This window comes from Haemaphysalis longicornis, unplaced genomic scaffold (genome assembly GCF_048455015.1).
Source record: "Haemaphysalis longicornis isolate Haplotype H1 unplaced genomic scaffold, Haemaphysalis longicornis Haplotype H1 scaffold_8, whole genome shotgun sequence".
Lineage (NCBI taxonomy): Eukaryota > Metazoa > Arthropoda > Arachnida > Ixodida > Ixodidae > Haemaphysalis > Haemaphysalis longicornis.
Genome location: NW_027526445.1, coordinates 174,407,504 through 174,423,192, shown reverse-complemented (window position 1 = coordinate 174,423,192; position 15,689 = coordinate 174,407,504). Strand labels below are relative to the sequence as shown.

The 15,689-nt window shown below is 45.9% G+C and overlaps 1 protein-coding gene across 1 annotated transcript; it reads right to left on the bottom strand.

The window, feature by feature from the left end:
* Positions 1-525: 525 nt before the first annotated feature.
* On the bottom strand, positions 526-9,500 carry LOC144148594 (glycogenin-2-like). The gene is made up of 5 exons (XM_077680108.1): positions 9,260-9,500; positions 5,111-5,360; positions 4,654-4,784; positions 3,509-3,684; positions 526-596 (listed from the first exon to the last, which is right to left on the bottom strand). Exons 1-5 carry the CDS (start codon positions 9,475-9,477, stop codon positions 526-528), a joined length of 846 nt encoding a protein of 281 aa, XP_077536234.1. The 5' UTR covers positions 9,478-9,500.
* Between the last annotated feature and the right edge of the window lie 6,189 nt (positions 9,501-15,689).

Here is a 15,689-nt window from a genome sequence, read left to right as displayed (position 1 = left end):
GTCCAGGTGAGGGCCGTTTTCTGAGGCGGAGTTTCGCAACTTCCTACATCAAAGAGCTTTGAAAAAAGCTCTGACGTCGGCAGTTTGTTTGGGGCCAGAAGCAGATGGCGCCATGCTGACCCACTGAGAGCTTTCTCGTGCGCGCAAAGATTAAAATGTGTTTAAAATATGTTATACTGAACGGTTACTAATGAAACTAGCTTGGAGATATCGCCTTATACACAGGAGGCCTTTTACAAAGTTATCCCAACTTTGAAATTTCGTGTAAGTACGCCTCTGAGGCGATGCTCGGTCTGGCATTCATAAAATTCACCGCGAAAAAGGCAGCTTTAGAAACCAAACCCACATCGCAGCGGTTGTTTTTTTTTTCACAGCCGCCAGCAAATGCCGCACTTTATGTACAGGTAACGCAGAGTCATCTAACCGATCATTGTTGTCGATCATTATGCACTGTGGGTCTGCGTAATGGGCAAATTTCGTTCTTCCACAGAGTACAGTGAGAAGTACCGAGTTGGGTACACACCTCTAGCTTCTGGCCATCTCCGCCCGGGTAGCGAGCCAGCTCGGGCAGAACATGCCGCGAAAACACTTGCCACCTGCAACCGGAAGTGGGAAGAAAAGGTGAAATTATTGAATCAGAACATCCCCCAGAACACTGGAACCATGCTTCAAGATAGGAAAATTATTTCTTGTCCGCCAGCCAGCCGGCATGTAAGGAAACGACAACAGAAGGCGGATGTGACTCAAAGAACAAACTACATTAAGATGTAATGGCGGGCTAGTTGAATCACCATCATCATCAACAACAAAAACAACAACATCATCATCATCATCATTAGCCTGTCTAACCCCACTGCAGTTCAAAGGGCCTCTCACCTACATCTATAATTATTATCCCGGCCCCGTGCAACCTGGGACAAAGTTATCCTTCCAGACTTCTTGAAATCATCTGCCCACCCACTTTCTGCCGCCACCTGCCACCCGTACCTTCTCGAGAGATCCGTTCGGTTACCCTCAACGACCAACGGTTATCTTGCCTTCGTATCACATGCCCTGCAAACGCCCATTTCTTCTTAATTTGTAGTAATGTATCCTTAACACCCGTCTATTCCCTGACCGACATCGCTCTCTTCTTGTCACTTAACATTACACCTATCATCGTCCGTTCCATTGCTCGCTGAGTCGTCTTCAATTTAAGTTAATCCCCTTAAGTGAGCCTCCAAGTTTCCGCCCCGTACGTGAGCACCGGTAAGATGCAGCTGCCATACACTTTCTTCTTCAGGGACAATGGTAGGCTGCTATTCATTATCTGAGAATGTCTGCCGTATGCACTCCACCCCATTCTTATCCTTCTAATTATCTCTGTCTCATGGCTGGGATCCGGGGTCACTACTTCGCCTAAGTAGATATATTCGCTTGCAACTTCCATTGCTTCGCCACCTATACCAAACCGCTGTGCTGTCCCGAGGCTATTGAGCATTACTTAAGTTTTCTGCATATTAATTTTCAGGCCCACGGTTCTACATTGTCCATTGCGGTAAGCATGCTTTGCAATTCGTCTCCCGAGTAACTTAGCGAGGCAACTTCATCTGGAAATCTGAGGTTAGTAAGGTATTCTTCATTAACCCTTACGCCCACATGTTCCCAATTTAATGCTCTGAATACATCTTGTAAACATGCTGTGAATAACATTGGGCAGATTGTATCTTCTTATTTGACGCCCTTCCTTATAGGTATTTTGCTGCTCTCCTCATAGTGGATGATGATAGCTGTGGACCCATTATAGATATCCCCTAGTATTCTGAAGTAATGCGCGTCTACACCCTGATTCCACATGCCTGCTGGACCGGAGGTTCCGACCGAGTCAACTGCTTTCTCATATTCTATGAAGGGTATATATAGGAGCTGAGTATACTCCGGGCATTTATCTATCCCCTGATTTATCGTGTAAATATGGTCCGTTGTAGAATAGCCTTTACGTATCCCTGCTTGTTCATTAGGTTGAAAGAAATCTAAGGTGGAAAATTTTGTTAGCGATTACCTTGGTAAGTACTTTGGTGACGACTGACAATAAGCTGATCAGCCGGTAGTTTTTCAAGTCCTTCATGCCACCTTTCCTGTGTATTAGGATGATGTTCGCATTCATCGAAAATTCCGGTACACTCGCAATCGTACACAGGTTTGCTAGTTTTTCCAGTGCAATTTTCCCGCCATCCTTCAAGAGGTCTGCTGTTATCTGATCCTCACCACGTGCTTTGCCCCCTTGCAGTTCTTTCAAAGCCTTCTTTACTACTTGTGTCGTTACTGGCGGTATGTCTACCTCCTTGGAACTACTTCCTCGTTCGGGATTATCCTGGATATCTCGGCTACTGCACATATCCCTATACAACCCCTCCGCTACTGTGAATATTTGATCCCTATTTGTGATAACATTGCCTTGTTTTTTTAAGTGCATACATCGGATTTTTACGCATGCCTAGACACGTCTTCACTACTTTCAGGCTACCCCCGTTCTTAACAGCCCGCTCAAACGTCTCCTCCATATTCTACTTCCGTATGCCAACTGCCTTACGCTTATTAACTTCGAAAGCACCGATAGTTATATTCTGTCAGCTGGGGTGGAGACTGTAATGTTTTGCGGTTTTCTAATCAAATCTTTCGTCTCCTGGGAAAGTTTACCACTATCCTTTCTAGGATATTACCTCCTTAATTCATAAATTGGCGAAAAAACAGCAACAACAAACGAGACAGAAAGACATGGAGGAGCCCGCGTTTATCAACTTTGTCATCGTTTCAAGACGAATATATGAAGGGGAATTTTCCATGACTTTCGCTATAATTTTAGTTAATTTTACTTTTTTCGCTTTCATCATCATCTAGCGGGTCATTAAATGTGTTGACTGTGACATCAAACATCAGAAAGTCTGAAGCGACATTGCGCGCAGTCGCAGTTTTCTGTCTGTCCCCATACGTATATGGGACAGTGCTACAAACACTTGGCACCCTTCGAAGGAAAGATGGAGGGAAGGAAATGGAGATGCACCTTTTTAGTGGACAACTGACAGCTTTGCCGGTGTTTACAGTCACCTACAGGATTTTTTGCTGGTTTCGGGGAATGGGAAAAGATGCCACGGAAACAGCTAGTTAGCAAAAAAGAAACAAAATAATAATACGAGGGAGACATTGGCATGTAGTAAGAATGGCAAGATTGCCTATTCTGCGTAGCCATAAGTGTTTTACAGTCTTACAAATCGCTCAATGTAAACGAGGCGTGCAACAAATTTAAGCACTTAGCCCTGCGTCGATGGACTTGTCTATGCCGTAGAATAGTAGTATACACCGTGGCAAGTCCTACCCTTGCGCTAAACGCGTAGAAGTGCGATCTCGGTTGAAAGCAGCGAAAACATTTCCGTCAAATCGGCTCCAATGTCAGTACACGGAAGCGCAATTGTGAGAGTGATGGCTGCTCGTTAAGACAAGGGCAAGACAAAAGACGAAATAGTAGTACCACTTCTGGAGATGCTCCGGGTGGTGAGGGCATCCGGGCGCAGGGTGAACTTCCCGCCTCGTGCGGTTGTAGGGCTGCGTCCATGGCTTGTGGAATCCCCAGAAGTGGACGATCTTGGTCTCCGACGCACCGTACTGGCGGTAAGCCTCGTCGTAGAAAGGCCGTCCCGCAGAGCTCTGCGTGTCACCAGAGAGTGGAAATGCGCCTATTTGATTTCAATGAAATATTTTGGTATGGTATGCATAGAGGTGGAAGACCGATATTGCAAAAAATGCCATTGCTGCATATGCCCAAGATTGTATGTGAGCAGACCGTAGGTTCATCATCATCCTCGCCACTGCAACGCCCATCACCATCATCACCAGCGTTCCACCCTCATCCTAATCCACTATTCTGCACAACCGTGTATGCCCCCAGCCAAATATCCGCCTGGGGAACATGAGCAGTAATGCTTGTAGTGAACTGATAGTGTCTTGAGGCCTCCCTTCCTGAAGGCTTCCCGATGCACGTAACTATCAGGCAGGATGCAAGAGCGATTACTCTCAAATGAGCCGCATGAAGATTTCCGTAACGAATATCCCACCTTAGCGAATGCGGTCATTTGTAATCACTGCGGGGGTAATTCCTGCCAGAATTTTTGCAAGTGTTTGACAGTCCACATACTCCAGATACAGTGAACCATGCAGATCCGAAAATGCTTCTGGAAAAAGCATGTCCCGAAATTGCAGCTCACTGCTTCTCGCTGAAAACTTTCAGTCTTCTTTACCGAACTGAACCTTGCACAATTTACGGTGCGATGTTTGTACTGAACGATGACACAAGTTGTACCAACACTTCAAATTGTTACGTAGACCAATGATGTTGGAATGCCATATTTGTAACTGTTTTCTTCTTGGATCCTAACGCACACCATAAAAAACGCAGGGACATGAATAATCCCATTTCGCTGCATTTTTTAAATGTAAAAATTTCATTTTATTAAGACTCGGTATTTGGTTCTTTTTCACCCTAGTTGTTTTGCACCCGTGAGAAAAGATGCACTGTAGGGCTTTTTCAAGTATTTGAAATGTTATCAAGAGATATTAAAATGAATGCAGTGGGATTATTGGCTCTAGTATGAATGCAAAATTAAACTACAGCGAGACCTTGCCTGAAGGTTGTAGAGGAATGGCAGCTGAAGAGACAGGTCGTTCTTCCATTTTGACCCGAAAACCTCGTTCAGCACGTCCCGGTCGAGACCGTGAAAGCCGGCGTTGTTCCGAGCCGCCTCTATCACCTAGGGCAGAAGTTACAAAAGCAAAAGTTACAAATGTTACAAAAGTCACAAAAGTTACAAAAAGCAAAAAAGCAAAAGCAGAAGTTGCAAAACCAAGAGTGAAATATATTATCCCATAATAAATTCATGGCACGGCGCAAGAAGCCACGATAGACGAATCATAAGAGAAGTCTTTGAGAGATAAGAATGAAGCGTATTTCGTTCCGCCAAGACCCACCTACTGCTAACGCAACATTAAACACCGTGCTACATGTCTATGGGGTTTAAGGCACCGACGCCACACAGGCGATGAGGGGCGCCGGAGTGAAACTAAGCACAGGGCTCACTTGGGCGTGTGTCTTCTCGGAAGGTTCGAAGACAAAGACACCCGTGTCAAACAGGTCGGGCCACCCACGGAGCGGAGCGGCCGCCAGCTCCTGGCGATCGAACAGGTCGTCGCAGTTAGACAGAACCAGGGTGTCCGCATCCAGGAAGACGCCCTTGTTCAGGTGCGGAAGGCGCCAAACGTGGAGTTTTGTGCTTGAGCAGGCGGCCTCGTCTCCGACACGTTCTGGGCCCCCAAGGGTGTCCGCACCGCTGTGCCACGCAACGAGTCACGAAAACATGAGTTTCAGAAAGGATAAAACAAAATATTTTTCAGAGTGTCTAGATTGCTGTCCCACCGCACTCCAGCTCGGCGCTATGGGCATGGCCAGAGCGCTGTCCGACGACATTCGTATTTTTAACACTAGCCTGGAACAGGACGCAGCGTATGTCCTTGGGGTGTCGAGCTTCCTCCTCACCCTCTTGGTCCCACGGGCGAGAGTTTTGGACCGCCTCCGGCTATTTTTTAGATGCAAAGCATCTCGTGCTCTCGGCTCCGTCGTCTGCCGTCCTTCGTCCATCCATCCGCCGGCCCAGGAAGACACCGGCAACACTGCCACTCCAGGAGCCCTTTAAGGGGAAGCGTGCTCGTCTCGTGCCGGCCCAGGAAGACACCGGAAACACTGTCGCTCCGGCATCTCATGGTCGGGGCTATGTCCGTCCCATGTTGTGGCGTCGTCCACACCTCCACTGCGCATGCTCGGCTCACCCCGGGCCGGCCCAGGAAGGCACCAGTAACACTGTCGCTCCAGGAGCCATTAAAGGGTAAGACACCACCGGGCGTTCAACAAGCCGAGCATGCGCAGTGGGGGTGTGGACGGCGCAACAACGACAAGGGAGGGACATAGCACCGTCGCATCTAATAAAATCACACCATCTTCCCGTAGGGGAACCCTGAGTAGTATGCGAAACAGCCATGGGCTCAACGCAATTTCCCATTTCGTAGTTCCGGTAAGTGAAAAGTGTGGTAGTTACCATGGAAACCAAACTGTAAATGTAATGGTAGCTACGTACATCAACCTAACGGAAACGACGAACTGCAAACTAATGGGCACTTGAATCGACCCCATGGCTGCTTTGCATACTACTCAGGGCTCCCCTACGGGAAGATGGTGTAATTTTTTTATCACGTTGAAGCACTTCATGGGCTCCCCTTATCGTCGTAGCTGGAATAAGGTAGAGCATCACGGCGTTCAGTCGTACCGGCTGTCACTGCGGCAGAACACACAGGCTTCGAAAGCCAAGCGGTTTATATAGTCATGAGCGTTCGAAACTCGTGAACCGCTGACGCTTCTTATACATCTCCCCGTTGTTTAGCGCAAAGAAAACTGTAGGTACATTTAGGACAAAATATACATAATTATGTGGCAGCGCCCGTGTTCGTTTAATTAGGAACTCTCGTTGGGTTGTTTTTACGATAATAGGCGAAAATAAGTGTCATTGCAACGCTGGCACATGAGGTGGGGGGTGGGGGGGGGCGGAAGGGGAGGCAGAATCAAGCAGAAAAAAAACAAAACTCTTGCTTTCGGGGTTTCAGCCAAAGGGCGCGCGAACACTGCGAAGGCGGGAAATTTGAAATTCGTTGGGTGGTAGCAGTGAGCAGATAACGGCGCTACAGTATATTATGGCGCATCACTGCTCCGCACTTCCGACAGCTTTCTCATTGAGTGGCACGGCTTTAATTTTCTTATTTAGGTCCTTCATTTAACTCGTAATTTCAGACGAGTTTTCAGGCTAAAGTTTCTCGTTCCCTTCGCAAGGTATGTGATGTTAGTTTACGTTACTTTACGCTACATTAGCGAGACCGAAACGATGATAGACGCGCCATTGTCTGCTGGTAAACGCCGATGGACGTCGCTTTAGTGCAGCGCTTGTAGTACCGCCGGACGACATTCTAGGAGAGTATTATTGGCTGGAAAACACAGTTCAGAACGAAATATTTGAAGAAAGAATGTATTTTTGACTGCGACAGATGACACATGAATGCGAGCGAAAAAATCTCAGTATATCTGCGAGATCGGTCGCAAATGATGAGATGTATAGGCTGCACTTCGAGTTGTCCGAAAGAAAATTTACCGCCCTTTCCTAGTGCCTTATTCTCACCTGCACGAATTCACGGTGAATTCATCATAATTTTTTTGCGTAAGCAAAACGCAAGGAGTCAGTGATGAACCCACGCATAAATACGACGAAATGCAGACTAGTTTGATGCTTAGCTCGTAAAGACCACAACCCAGCTATCTTGAAAGATGCAAAAACACGTGGCATATAATATAAAAATTAGGATGGCAGCTGAGGCTTGCAAGAAAAATACATTTCTTCAGGTTAAACTTGGCGTCAACACCACAAGGTGATCAAGTAACGTCGATCAAAAAGTGATCGAAAGGCGGGCATTGAGCTAAAGAACCTCACACAGTAGTTTTTAACGCATCTATTTTTTTTATTCGTTTTAGTAGTATAGTTGAGCGTTGTGCTTCAATGCAAGCTGGGTTGCGTCATCGCCTTTACGGCCATCACCACCGCCGCGCTGTTGTGCGCTGCTATGTTAGAAGTTTATGCCGTGATCAAAGCATAAGATGGCCGGGACCACCCGTTGAATGACGCGGTAAGGTCAACGAAACGCTACTTACGCTTGATAACGGTGCAGCGCACCGATGCCACCGATTTACTCACTCGTCAAGCTCGAACTCAGTCGGCGCAGTAATGGATAAAAGTGTCAGTTTTCTTTGTTATTTTTCTTTTTAATTCAATCATGTGACCCATCAGCTTACCAGGAGAAGTGTGGACAAATGCAGTTCGTTGGGGTCTTTGTAATGTAAAGGCTTGTACTGCGCTCTTAGGTTACTGTCATGCCAAACAAATAATTGGTATTTTATTGCCAAACATAAAAACACAATGAGGGATGTTATTTTTATGTGCCATTATTGCGAACTTGGAAAAAGTCAAAACTATTATCTCTTTCGAAAGACAACTGTTTACGTTACATTTAAAACTGTTTACATTTGCCTGTAGCAAATACACGGGGATTTCACGAGGCTGAAGATAGGTGAAATTTTTTGCTCTATTTCACGGTGACAGCAGCCGCCACTTTCAAACTGTTACGTAACATCACGCCACTTTATGTAGACTGAAGTTGCCAGTGTGTGCCGAAATCGCCCCCGCCAGCTGTTTATATTACGTCCCTTCTTCTCAGCCAATCACAGAAAGGGCGTGACATGCAAGCCTGGTCTAATTTTTTATTCCCAGCGAAGACTTTCGGGCATTACGTGGAGAGGAATAAGGCAAACTTTAGAAATGCTGCCAGTAAAAGTCATGAAACGTCAAAATTACAAAAGCACACACAATTGCTTCTTCAACCGTAAGCACGGGACTGAAACTGAAAGCCAATCAAAGAAGGCTTGCGGCAAATTCCCAGTTTACGGCGAACTTACTGTGCCGAGAATAGGACGCCTAAAGAAAGTTGAGAAAAGCGTAAAAGCTAAAAGTGCGTCCACCTTGGCTGAAAGTGCGTCTAATCGATTGCCGAACCTTCAGAGACCGAAGTCGCAAACGAAGAACGAACATGTGCGCCTATTTCTCGCGCATTTCATAACGCATATACTAACGATCCAAATGCATACCGCTGCGTGGTTTATGATATAAAGATATACTGTTGCAGTGCTTGTTAGGGTAGCGGTATTTTAGAGTAACGGTATTGACACAGTTGAAGGATGGTTTAACGCACGTGCCGTGTGCCCAAAGATCTTATCAGAGCTTTTCAGTCCACCAACCGGTCTATCGGGAAATGTCTTAGTTTTTTGACAGATCGCCATCGACTGCAATAAGAAAGCTTTCGCTTTAAAAAGCGCATTCTAGTGGAAAGGCTTGAGAGTACGGCATCATTCTATGAAGCTTTCTGTGATACCGGCAAACGCTCCCCATCGTGTCGTCGCTTCCATGGTAATCTCGTCGACGAATTCATTTAAAACGTATTCACGAAGATTCGGTGGTAGGTCATGCCATTATCGCTATCTAAGGAGTACGCGCTTGCACAGACACAGATACTGCGCGACGCAGAGAAATAGGGACGGGTGAATGTACGTCGTCCCGGTCGCCTCGTGGGGTAGGCTCACCTCAGCTGTGTGAGAGGCAGGATGACGTCGAAGACCTGGCACAGCAGGTGACGGGTGACGGCACCGACATCCTCGTTAACCAGCACTGTAAGCTTGTGGGCGGTCTTGGCTTCGCGCAGAGAGTACCCGAGCACGACGGCTCCAATGGCGTAGATGTCGTTAATGGCCAGCGTCACCCATGACTGCTTCGGACCCGCGACCTCGTCCTGCGAATCCATTGCCTCCTTTCTGCGGGCCGCTGCTGTCCTCTTCCCTCACTTCCCTGAGTGCAGACACGATGATGATAGTAGACCTCGTGGGGATATTGCCACGCGCGTATTGCGCGTGCGTTTAGGGTCTGCTTTTTGATGGAACTGTTTCTTCGATATTATTTTAGATAAACACCGTGCGGTGCACAGGGTTCAGCGTTAGAGGAAGCGAAATACCTGGGATTTATATTCGGAAACCAGATCGTTTTTCTTGTCCCCAAAAGTAAAATTCATACTGGGATGACGTCAGTTTAGGCTGACAAAATGTTTCTTCTGGAGGAGGGTTAGTGTAGGTCTTTGCCGGGATGGGGAAAGTGATTTAAAGAGGTGAGCACGTCTACAGTCTGTAGTTTATCCCCATGGTACTTACAAAACTCCGCAGTGATGTTTGTCGACAGCACATGCAGAGCTCAGCTCAGTCAGAGAGTCCGTGTGCAACACATTTCGACTTGGGGTCTTTCACAAAGGAGAGACATAAAAAGAGAAAATGTTGAACAGAGACACGTGCATACTCCGAGTGGTTTTCTCAAAGTACAAACTGGCAGTCGTGTTGATCCGCTTTCTTTTTCTCCTCAGTTCATACTTGATTTCATTTATGTCTTCCCTCGCTATAAGAACTGTATCTGAATAATTCTCCTTCTGTCGTTATTATTCGTATTCTTAACTGCGAAACTTGACTAAATGGGCCGTTCAGAACCATGGCCAATCTTCCTCTGGGTATGCGCCATAACTTTGAAGAAGGAGAGACAGAAGATGTGGGTGACGAAAAAGATGGACTGATTCTGGGTACTTTTTTCTTTTTCTCCTCTATATACTCAATCATTATACAAGTAAATAATAATTCACAAGCCCTGAGCAATCTCGATCCCTCTGTTGAAACGAGCCGCTAAACTAAGGCGAAAAAAAGGACGAAGTCGAGGGCCTTGCAACGCGGAACTACGGCTGCGGTGCCTGGCCCAGGAATCAATCGAGCATTTTTTGGTCACCCGTCGCCACTTCTCGGCAGCCAGGCAGCTGCTTTTGAAGGAGCCAATTGAACGCATGCTGTTTACCCTACCTTCAGATTATTTGAACTATGGAGAAAAGAATTTGGGGTCCGCAAAAAGAGATATATGTAATTGTTTTAGGCATACCTTTCTGCTGCAGGTCGCTTAAATGGTTAAAGTATGCATAGTAAATGGGTAATTGGAGTTTTAATGATAGCTGGTTCTCGTTTCACGGGCTAAGTATTTTGAAGTATTATAGACAAACAATCAATTGATTAGACCTGGCCAACCTTTCTTGGGATCAGGTGTGTAAAACGTTAGGGGCATAACTATCGTCGTCGTCGTCATCATCGTCGTCGTCATCATCATCATCATCATCATAATCGACTCCGTATAATTTATGACATGGCGCCCTTATATTCAACATGCTGCTACAAAAGGAGCAACAACAGCAGGCGTCCTGCGCAGGCTATGCAACCGACAATTCGGGTTGCCTAGAGGCACAGTGTTCATGATTTATCAGTGTTATGTTCGTCCGCTATTAGATCTTGACTGTGTCTTATTTTCTAGTTGTGCGGAGCAGAAATTACATCTCCTATTTCTTGTTGAGAGCATTGCCTTGCATTTATGCTTATTATTACCAAATCATGTCGCAAACTCTATTTTATATCTTGAGGTAGTGTCGACCTCCACTGGAGTACACATTTCAAATATTGATCCCAATAACCTTTTTAAAATTACTTTAGTCTCCAGTGCATAATGCGCAGGTCATTTTACTTCTAAAGCCTGATCTTCATCGAGGAAATCAGTAGCCCCGGTTCCAGAGCCCCCAGTTTGATCTTGCACAGGCGGGGCTTCAGCCACTTCATGCAGGACTTGTTTGGCTCTGTCACCTTTTTGTATTAGTGTGTAATTTGTGGAAATAAATTTTGATAATGCAATCTTTTGTGCACCCTTCATTCTCATATCGTCACTGAAATCGCTACAGATGCCTCGCAGAGTTGTGAGAAAGCTGGGATCGGAATATTTTCTGAGTCCCTAGATTGGCCCTTGTCAATTAGGTTACCTGATTAAACTCCTATTCTGCAGGCGTAGTCATTGGCCATCATTTCTCCCCTTTAAACACGTCAACGTAAATTTTCGGAGGATGTTATTCTCTCTAAATACATATCTGTGTGTACCGCTTTGACATCCAAAAAAAAAGATTCTTCAAATACTCGCACAATCTGCCCATTTGTTCCCCATCAGCTTCGTGAGCTTAAGGTAGTGTAGCATCCAGGATATTCAAAGATTTCATTCATCGAAATGGCTGATCAACTACTAGCCTATCTTTTCGCGACCCCGTGGTCGTGCGATGGGCAAATGACAGCTTCTTATTATGGTCGAGATTCAGGCCTTTCCAAGTACTAACAAATCATCGGCAAGACACCCTTCTCCCTTCTAGGAATTATATCCACCTTTGTCATTTATTGAAGTCGATGTTTTGTGAATCGAAGGTATGCGAGGTAGCAATCACAAAAATTCGCTTCGAAACTTCACCATTAAACTTTTATCGTCCTATATCTGGCCCGGAACCATCCTCTCGATGCACTTTCTGCGATGAACCGGAAAACATAAAACACTTTCGTTTTAATTGCCGCAGCTTCTCCCAATTGCGACGCACATACCTACAGTCGACCTTTGAGCGGCTCCACCTTCCGCTCTGCACATCCGCTGTTTAATCACTAGGCATTCCGGCTTAGGAGATTGGCACAGGAATGTTGTCTCTACCCTTCATTCTTATGTTGTTGCACCGGCCGGTTTCTCTGCTAGTTAGCTAAGTGGTCAAATTCAATTTTTTCTTCCTGAATATACTTGTTCATTACAAACAAGTATAATTTCGGTTCTCTATTTCCTTTTCTGACCATGGCATCTAAAATGACATAGGTCTATCTTGTATAGCTGCGCAGCTTCTTCCTTCTGCTTGGTATATGCCGGGCTCTGACGGAAATGACTAACCAACCAATATCAGTATCCCGAATTGGTGCTCACCAGCCAATCCACCACCTTGTGGGTACGTTCAAAAAACTTTTAGTCTTCTTCTTCTTCTTCTTCTTCTTCTTCTTTATCTTCTTCTTCTTCTTCTTCTTCTTCTTCTTCTTCTTCTTCTTCTTCTTCTTCTTCTTCTTCTCCATCTTCTTCATCTTCTTCTTCTTCTTCTTCTTCTTCTTCGTCTTCTTCTCCATCTTCTTCTTCTTCTTCTTCTTCTTCTTCTTCTTCTTCTTCTTCTCCATCTTCTTCATCTTCTCCTTCTTCTTCTTCGTCTTCTTCTCCTCATCCTCCTCCTCGTCTTCCTCTATAGAGCCATCACAAAGCAGGGCGTAAACAAGTGTTTGTCCAGGTGGATATTATACTTTCGAAGCGTCTCGGACGACTATCATGCAGTTTCTTGCCCAAGTTTTTATTTCTTCAGATGTTTCGCCGCATGAAACCAGAGCTTCTCTTGGCCCATGTATTGCAAATTCCCCTTTATACTGGCAGGCTACAAGCCCATACTTGATGCCGAACTTATCACGACGGCTTTGCCAATGACCAAAGGTAACTTTCACAACAAACTCTCTGTCTCTTTGTACTTGTTTTTTTTTTCGATTACATAATCTCTGTGCTTGTTGTTTCCGTCAGTGGACAAGCGAACATCGTGCTTAATGAGACTACTGATGATTTAGGTGGTTCGCATTACGTGGCCCGGCAGTGCATCTATGCCAAAATTTCACATGCATAACTGGAGCCCGCTTACGACGACATTTCCTGCTCAGTGGCCCATCTAACGCTATCCAGAATAGACCGGAGTAAGGGCACTGCATATTTAACACGACTGCAACCCCCTGTTTTTCCCACCAGTGCGAAATGTTCTTCACAGTCCTGAGAGGCCGGCTTCCTAAACTAAACTTGCATTTAAGCAGGTCTGGATGGTCACCGGCAGACGCTCGCCGGAGTTCCAATCGACCAGAATCCATAGAAAATTACTTTTCGAACTTCGCTGCACTGCTGCGAAGAGAAAAAAATGATCTCACTGTCCTGTTTAACCGCCTCGGCATCGAGATGAATACTGCTGCGCTTCTTTCATTCGGCGGTGACAGCAGCCTCGGAAGCACAAGAAAAAAAAAATTGCTTTTTACATCACGACTTAATTTGCGCTAACGGAAAGCTCAGTTCTTGAAATAATGTTCGCGTCCGTTTTATATCGCCCCTGCAAAGTGAATCTGGTTATCTCTTTTTCCAATATTTACATACCTTGGTCAACCACGAGCCAGTACCCATTCAGCGCTGACTTTGTTTGAAGCAAAAAAAAAATGCGTTCTGTGTTCTAAATTTCAGGCCTCCCATCATCCGAGAAAAAAAATAGAGGTGATAGCGCAAGTATTACCTGCTTTATGATGACGCAGTTAATCAGCACACCTTGCAAATAGAATCAGTATGTTGAGCAGAACATTTCTTTTGCACGTTTTCTTAAAATTTATGACCACATGAGCCAGAAGGGGAAAATGGTCTTTGTTATGCACATATTTATCGATTTACAAGCTTGGGAATCAACCTAGGGCCTCTTTTTGTAGCTTCAACGTCGTAATTTTGTGTTGGCTGAATTTTTTTCTATTTTTTGCAGCGTCCAGCCACAAAAAATACAAAAAAGCATGAAAAAGGCAACAAGGGTGATGTTTATTGCAATAGCCACATTTAAAGGACAATTCCCCTGAGAGCAAACAGTTTTGGTCTTGTGTGTGTGCTAGAGGAATTTTTGTGTGATGGCGTCAGTTGACACTGCAAGGGCCTAAAAAGATAAACTAAGTGAAGAAGAAGAAGAAGACGAAGAAGAAGATCGGTAACTATCTGAAATTTTCATGTAAACCTGAATGGTGCCCATCGCGCAACTTAGAGGCGATTATTACAGCCCTACGTTGTCCAGTACTCCAGTTAAAGAGGTACTTACACATGTCTCACCTGGCGCCAATAGCTGTGTGCAGCTATAGCAACAAAGACGAGTCTGTAGAACACTACCTCTTAACATGACACATTTTCGCCCCCCTCACACGTCAGTCCCTGGAGGTGCCGCTTTGGAGTTTGGGGATATCCCTAACAGTGCCGGCTCTTGTCATTCCTGGCTTCCGAAGTGGGGTTCTGCCGCCGGGATGTATGCTTTGCCCTCTTGCGCTTTATTGAAAATTCCAATAGATTCACTTTATAATGCGATTGGTCACTCTCGCCTTGATTTTTGGATTTTTTTCCGTCGTTTACGGAACCAAAACTCTTTCCAACCGGTTTAAATAATATTTTCTAAGCACCTCGTAATTAAATAAAAATTTCGTTTATTTTAACCTTCCTTTGTTGATTGGCCGATCCTGTGATCGGGTATGTGCCATATCTACAGGCGCACCACCAACCACAACAAGAACCAGCGTCCGCACCCCCGAGCATCTCGCGCCCACCCAGCCCGGCCCGACGCCTTCAGCGGTGAGCCAACATCCGGAAGTTCGGGAACCCGAGCCTTTGCAGTGTCTCGCCACCTGCCCCTCCGGACCCTGCGTCGCTACCCTTCCCAAATCCGTGTCATCCTGCGAGGACGCCAGTCTCAGCTGCTCCGAGTGAGCTTCGTCGTGACGCGTCGTTCGCAACACAGGTGAGCTTGTCGCTTGCCTCGTCCTTGCTGTTGCGTCTTAGGACTATTTCGCATGCTCTGGAGTATCGCCCGTTTTCGATACGCAGTGTCTGGAGTGGCATCCGATGGCATCAGAATATTAATTGCAGAGCACTTTAGGCGCTCGCCTTGCCGTCCTAGCTCGCTCGCTCGACCCAATTGTTTAGAGCCCCAAGGCGACGTCCCGGGGTAACGCTGTTGTTCGCGGCGTACCCCAGAGGTTTCAAAAGCCAAGCGGTTTATATAGTCATAAGCGTTCGAAACCCGTGAACCCTGGCTCTTGTCCTACATCTCCCCGTTGTTTAGCGCATGGAAAAGTAGAGGTACATTTGCGGCAAAATATACGTAAATAACTGACAGCGCCCTCGTGCCTTTAGTTAGGGACGACCGTTGGGCTGCTTTTTACGATATTAAACGCAAAATGTGGCGTTGCAACGCCTATAGAGTTTCTTAGTAAGTATACTGGAGAGGAAACTGCGCCTCGTAAGCCATGTCGTCGTGGGGTTCATAAAAAGAACCCCAGT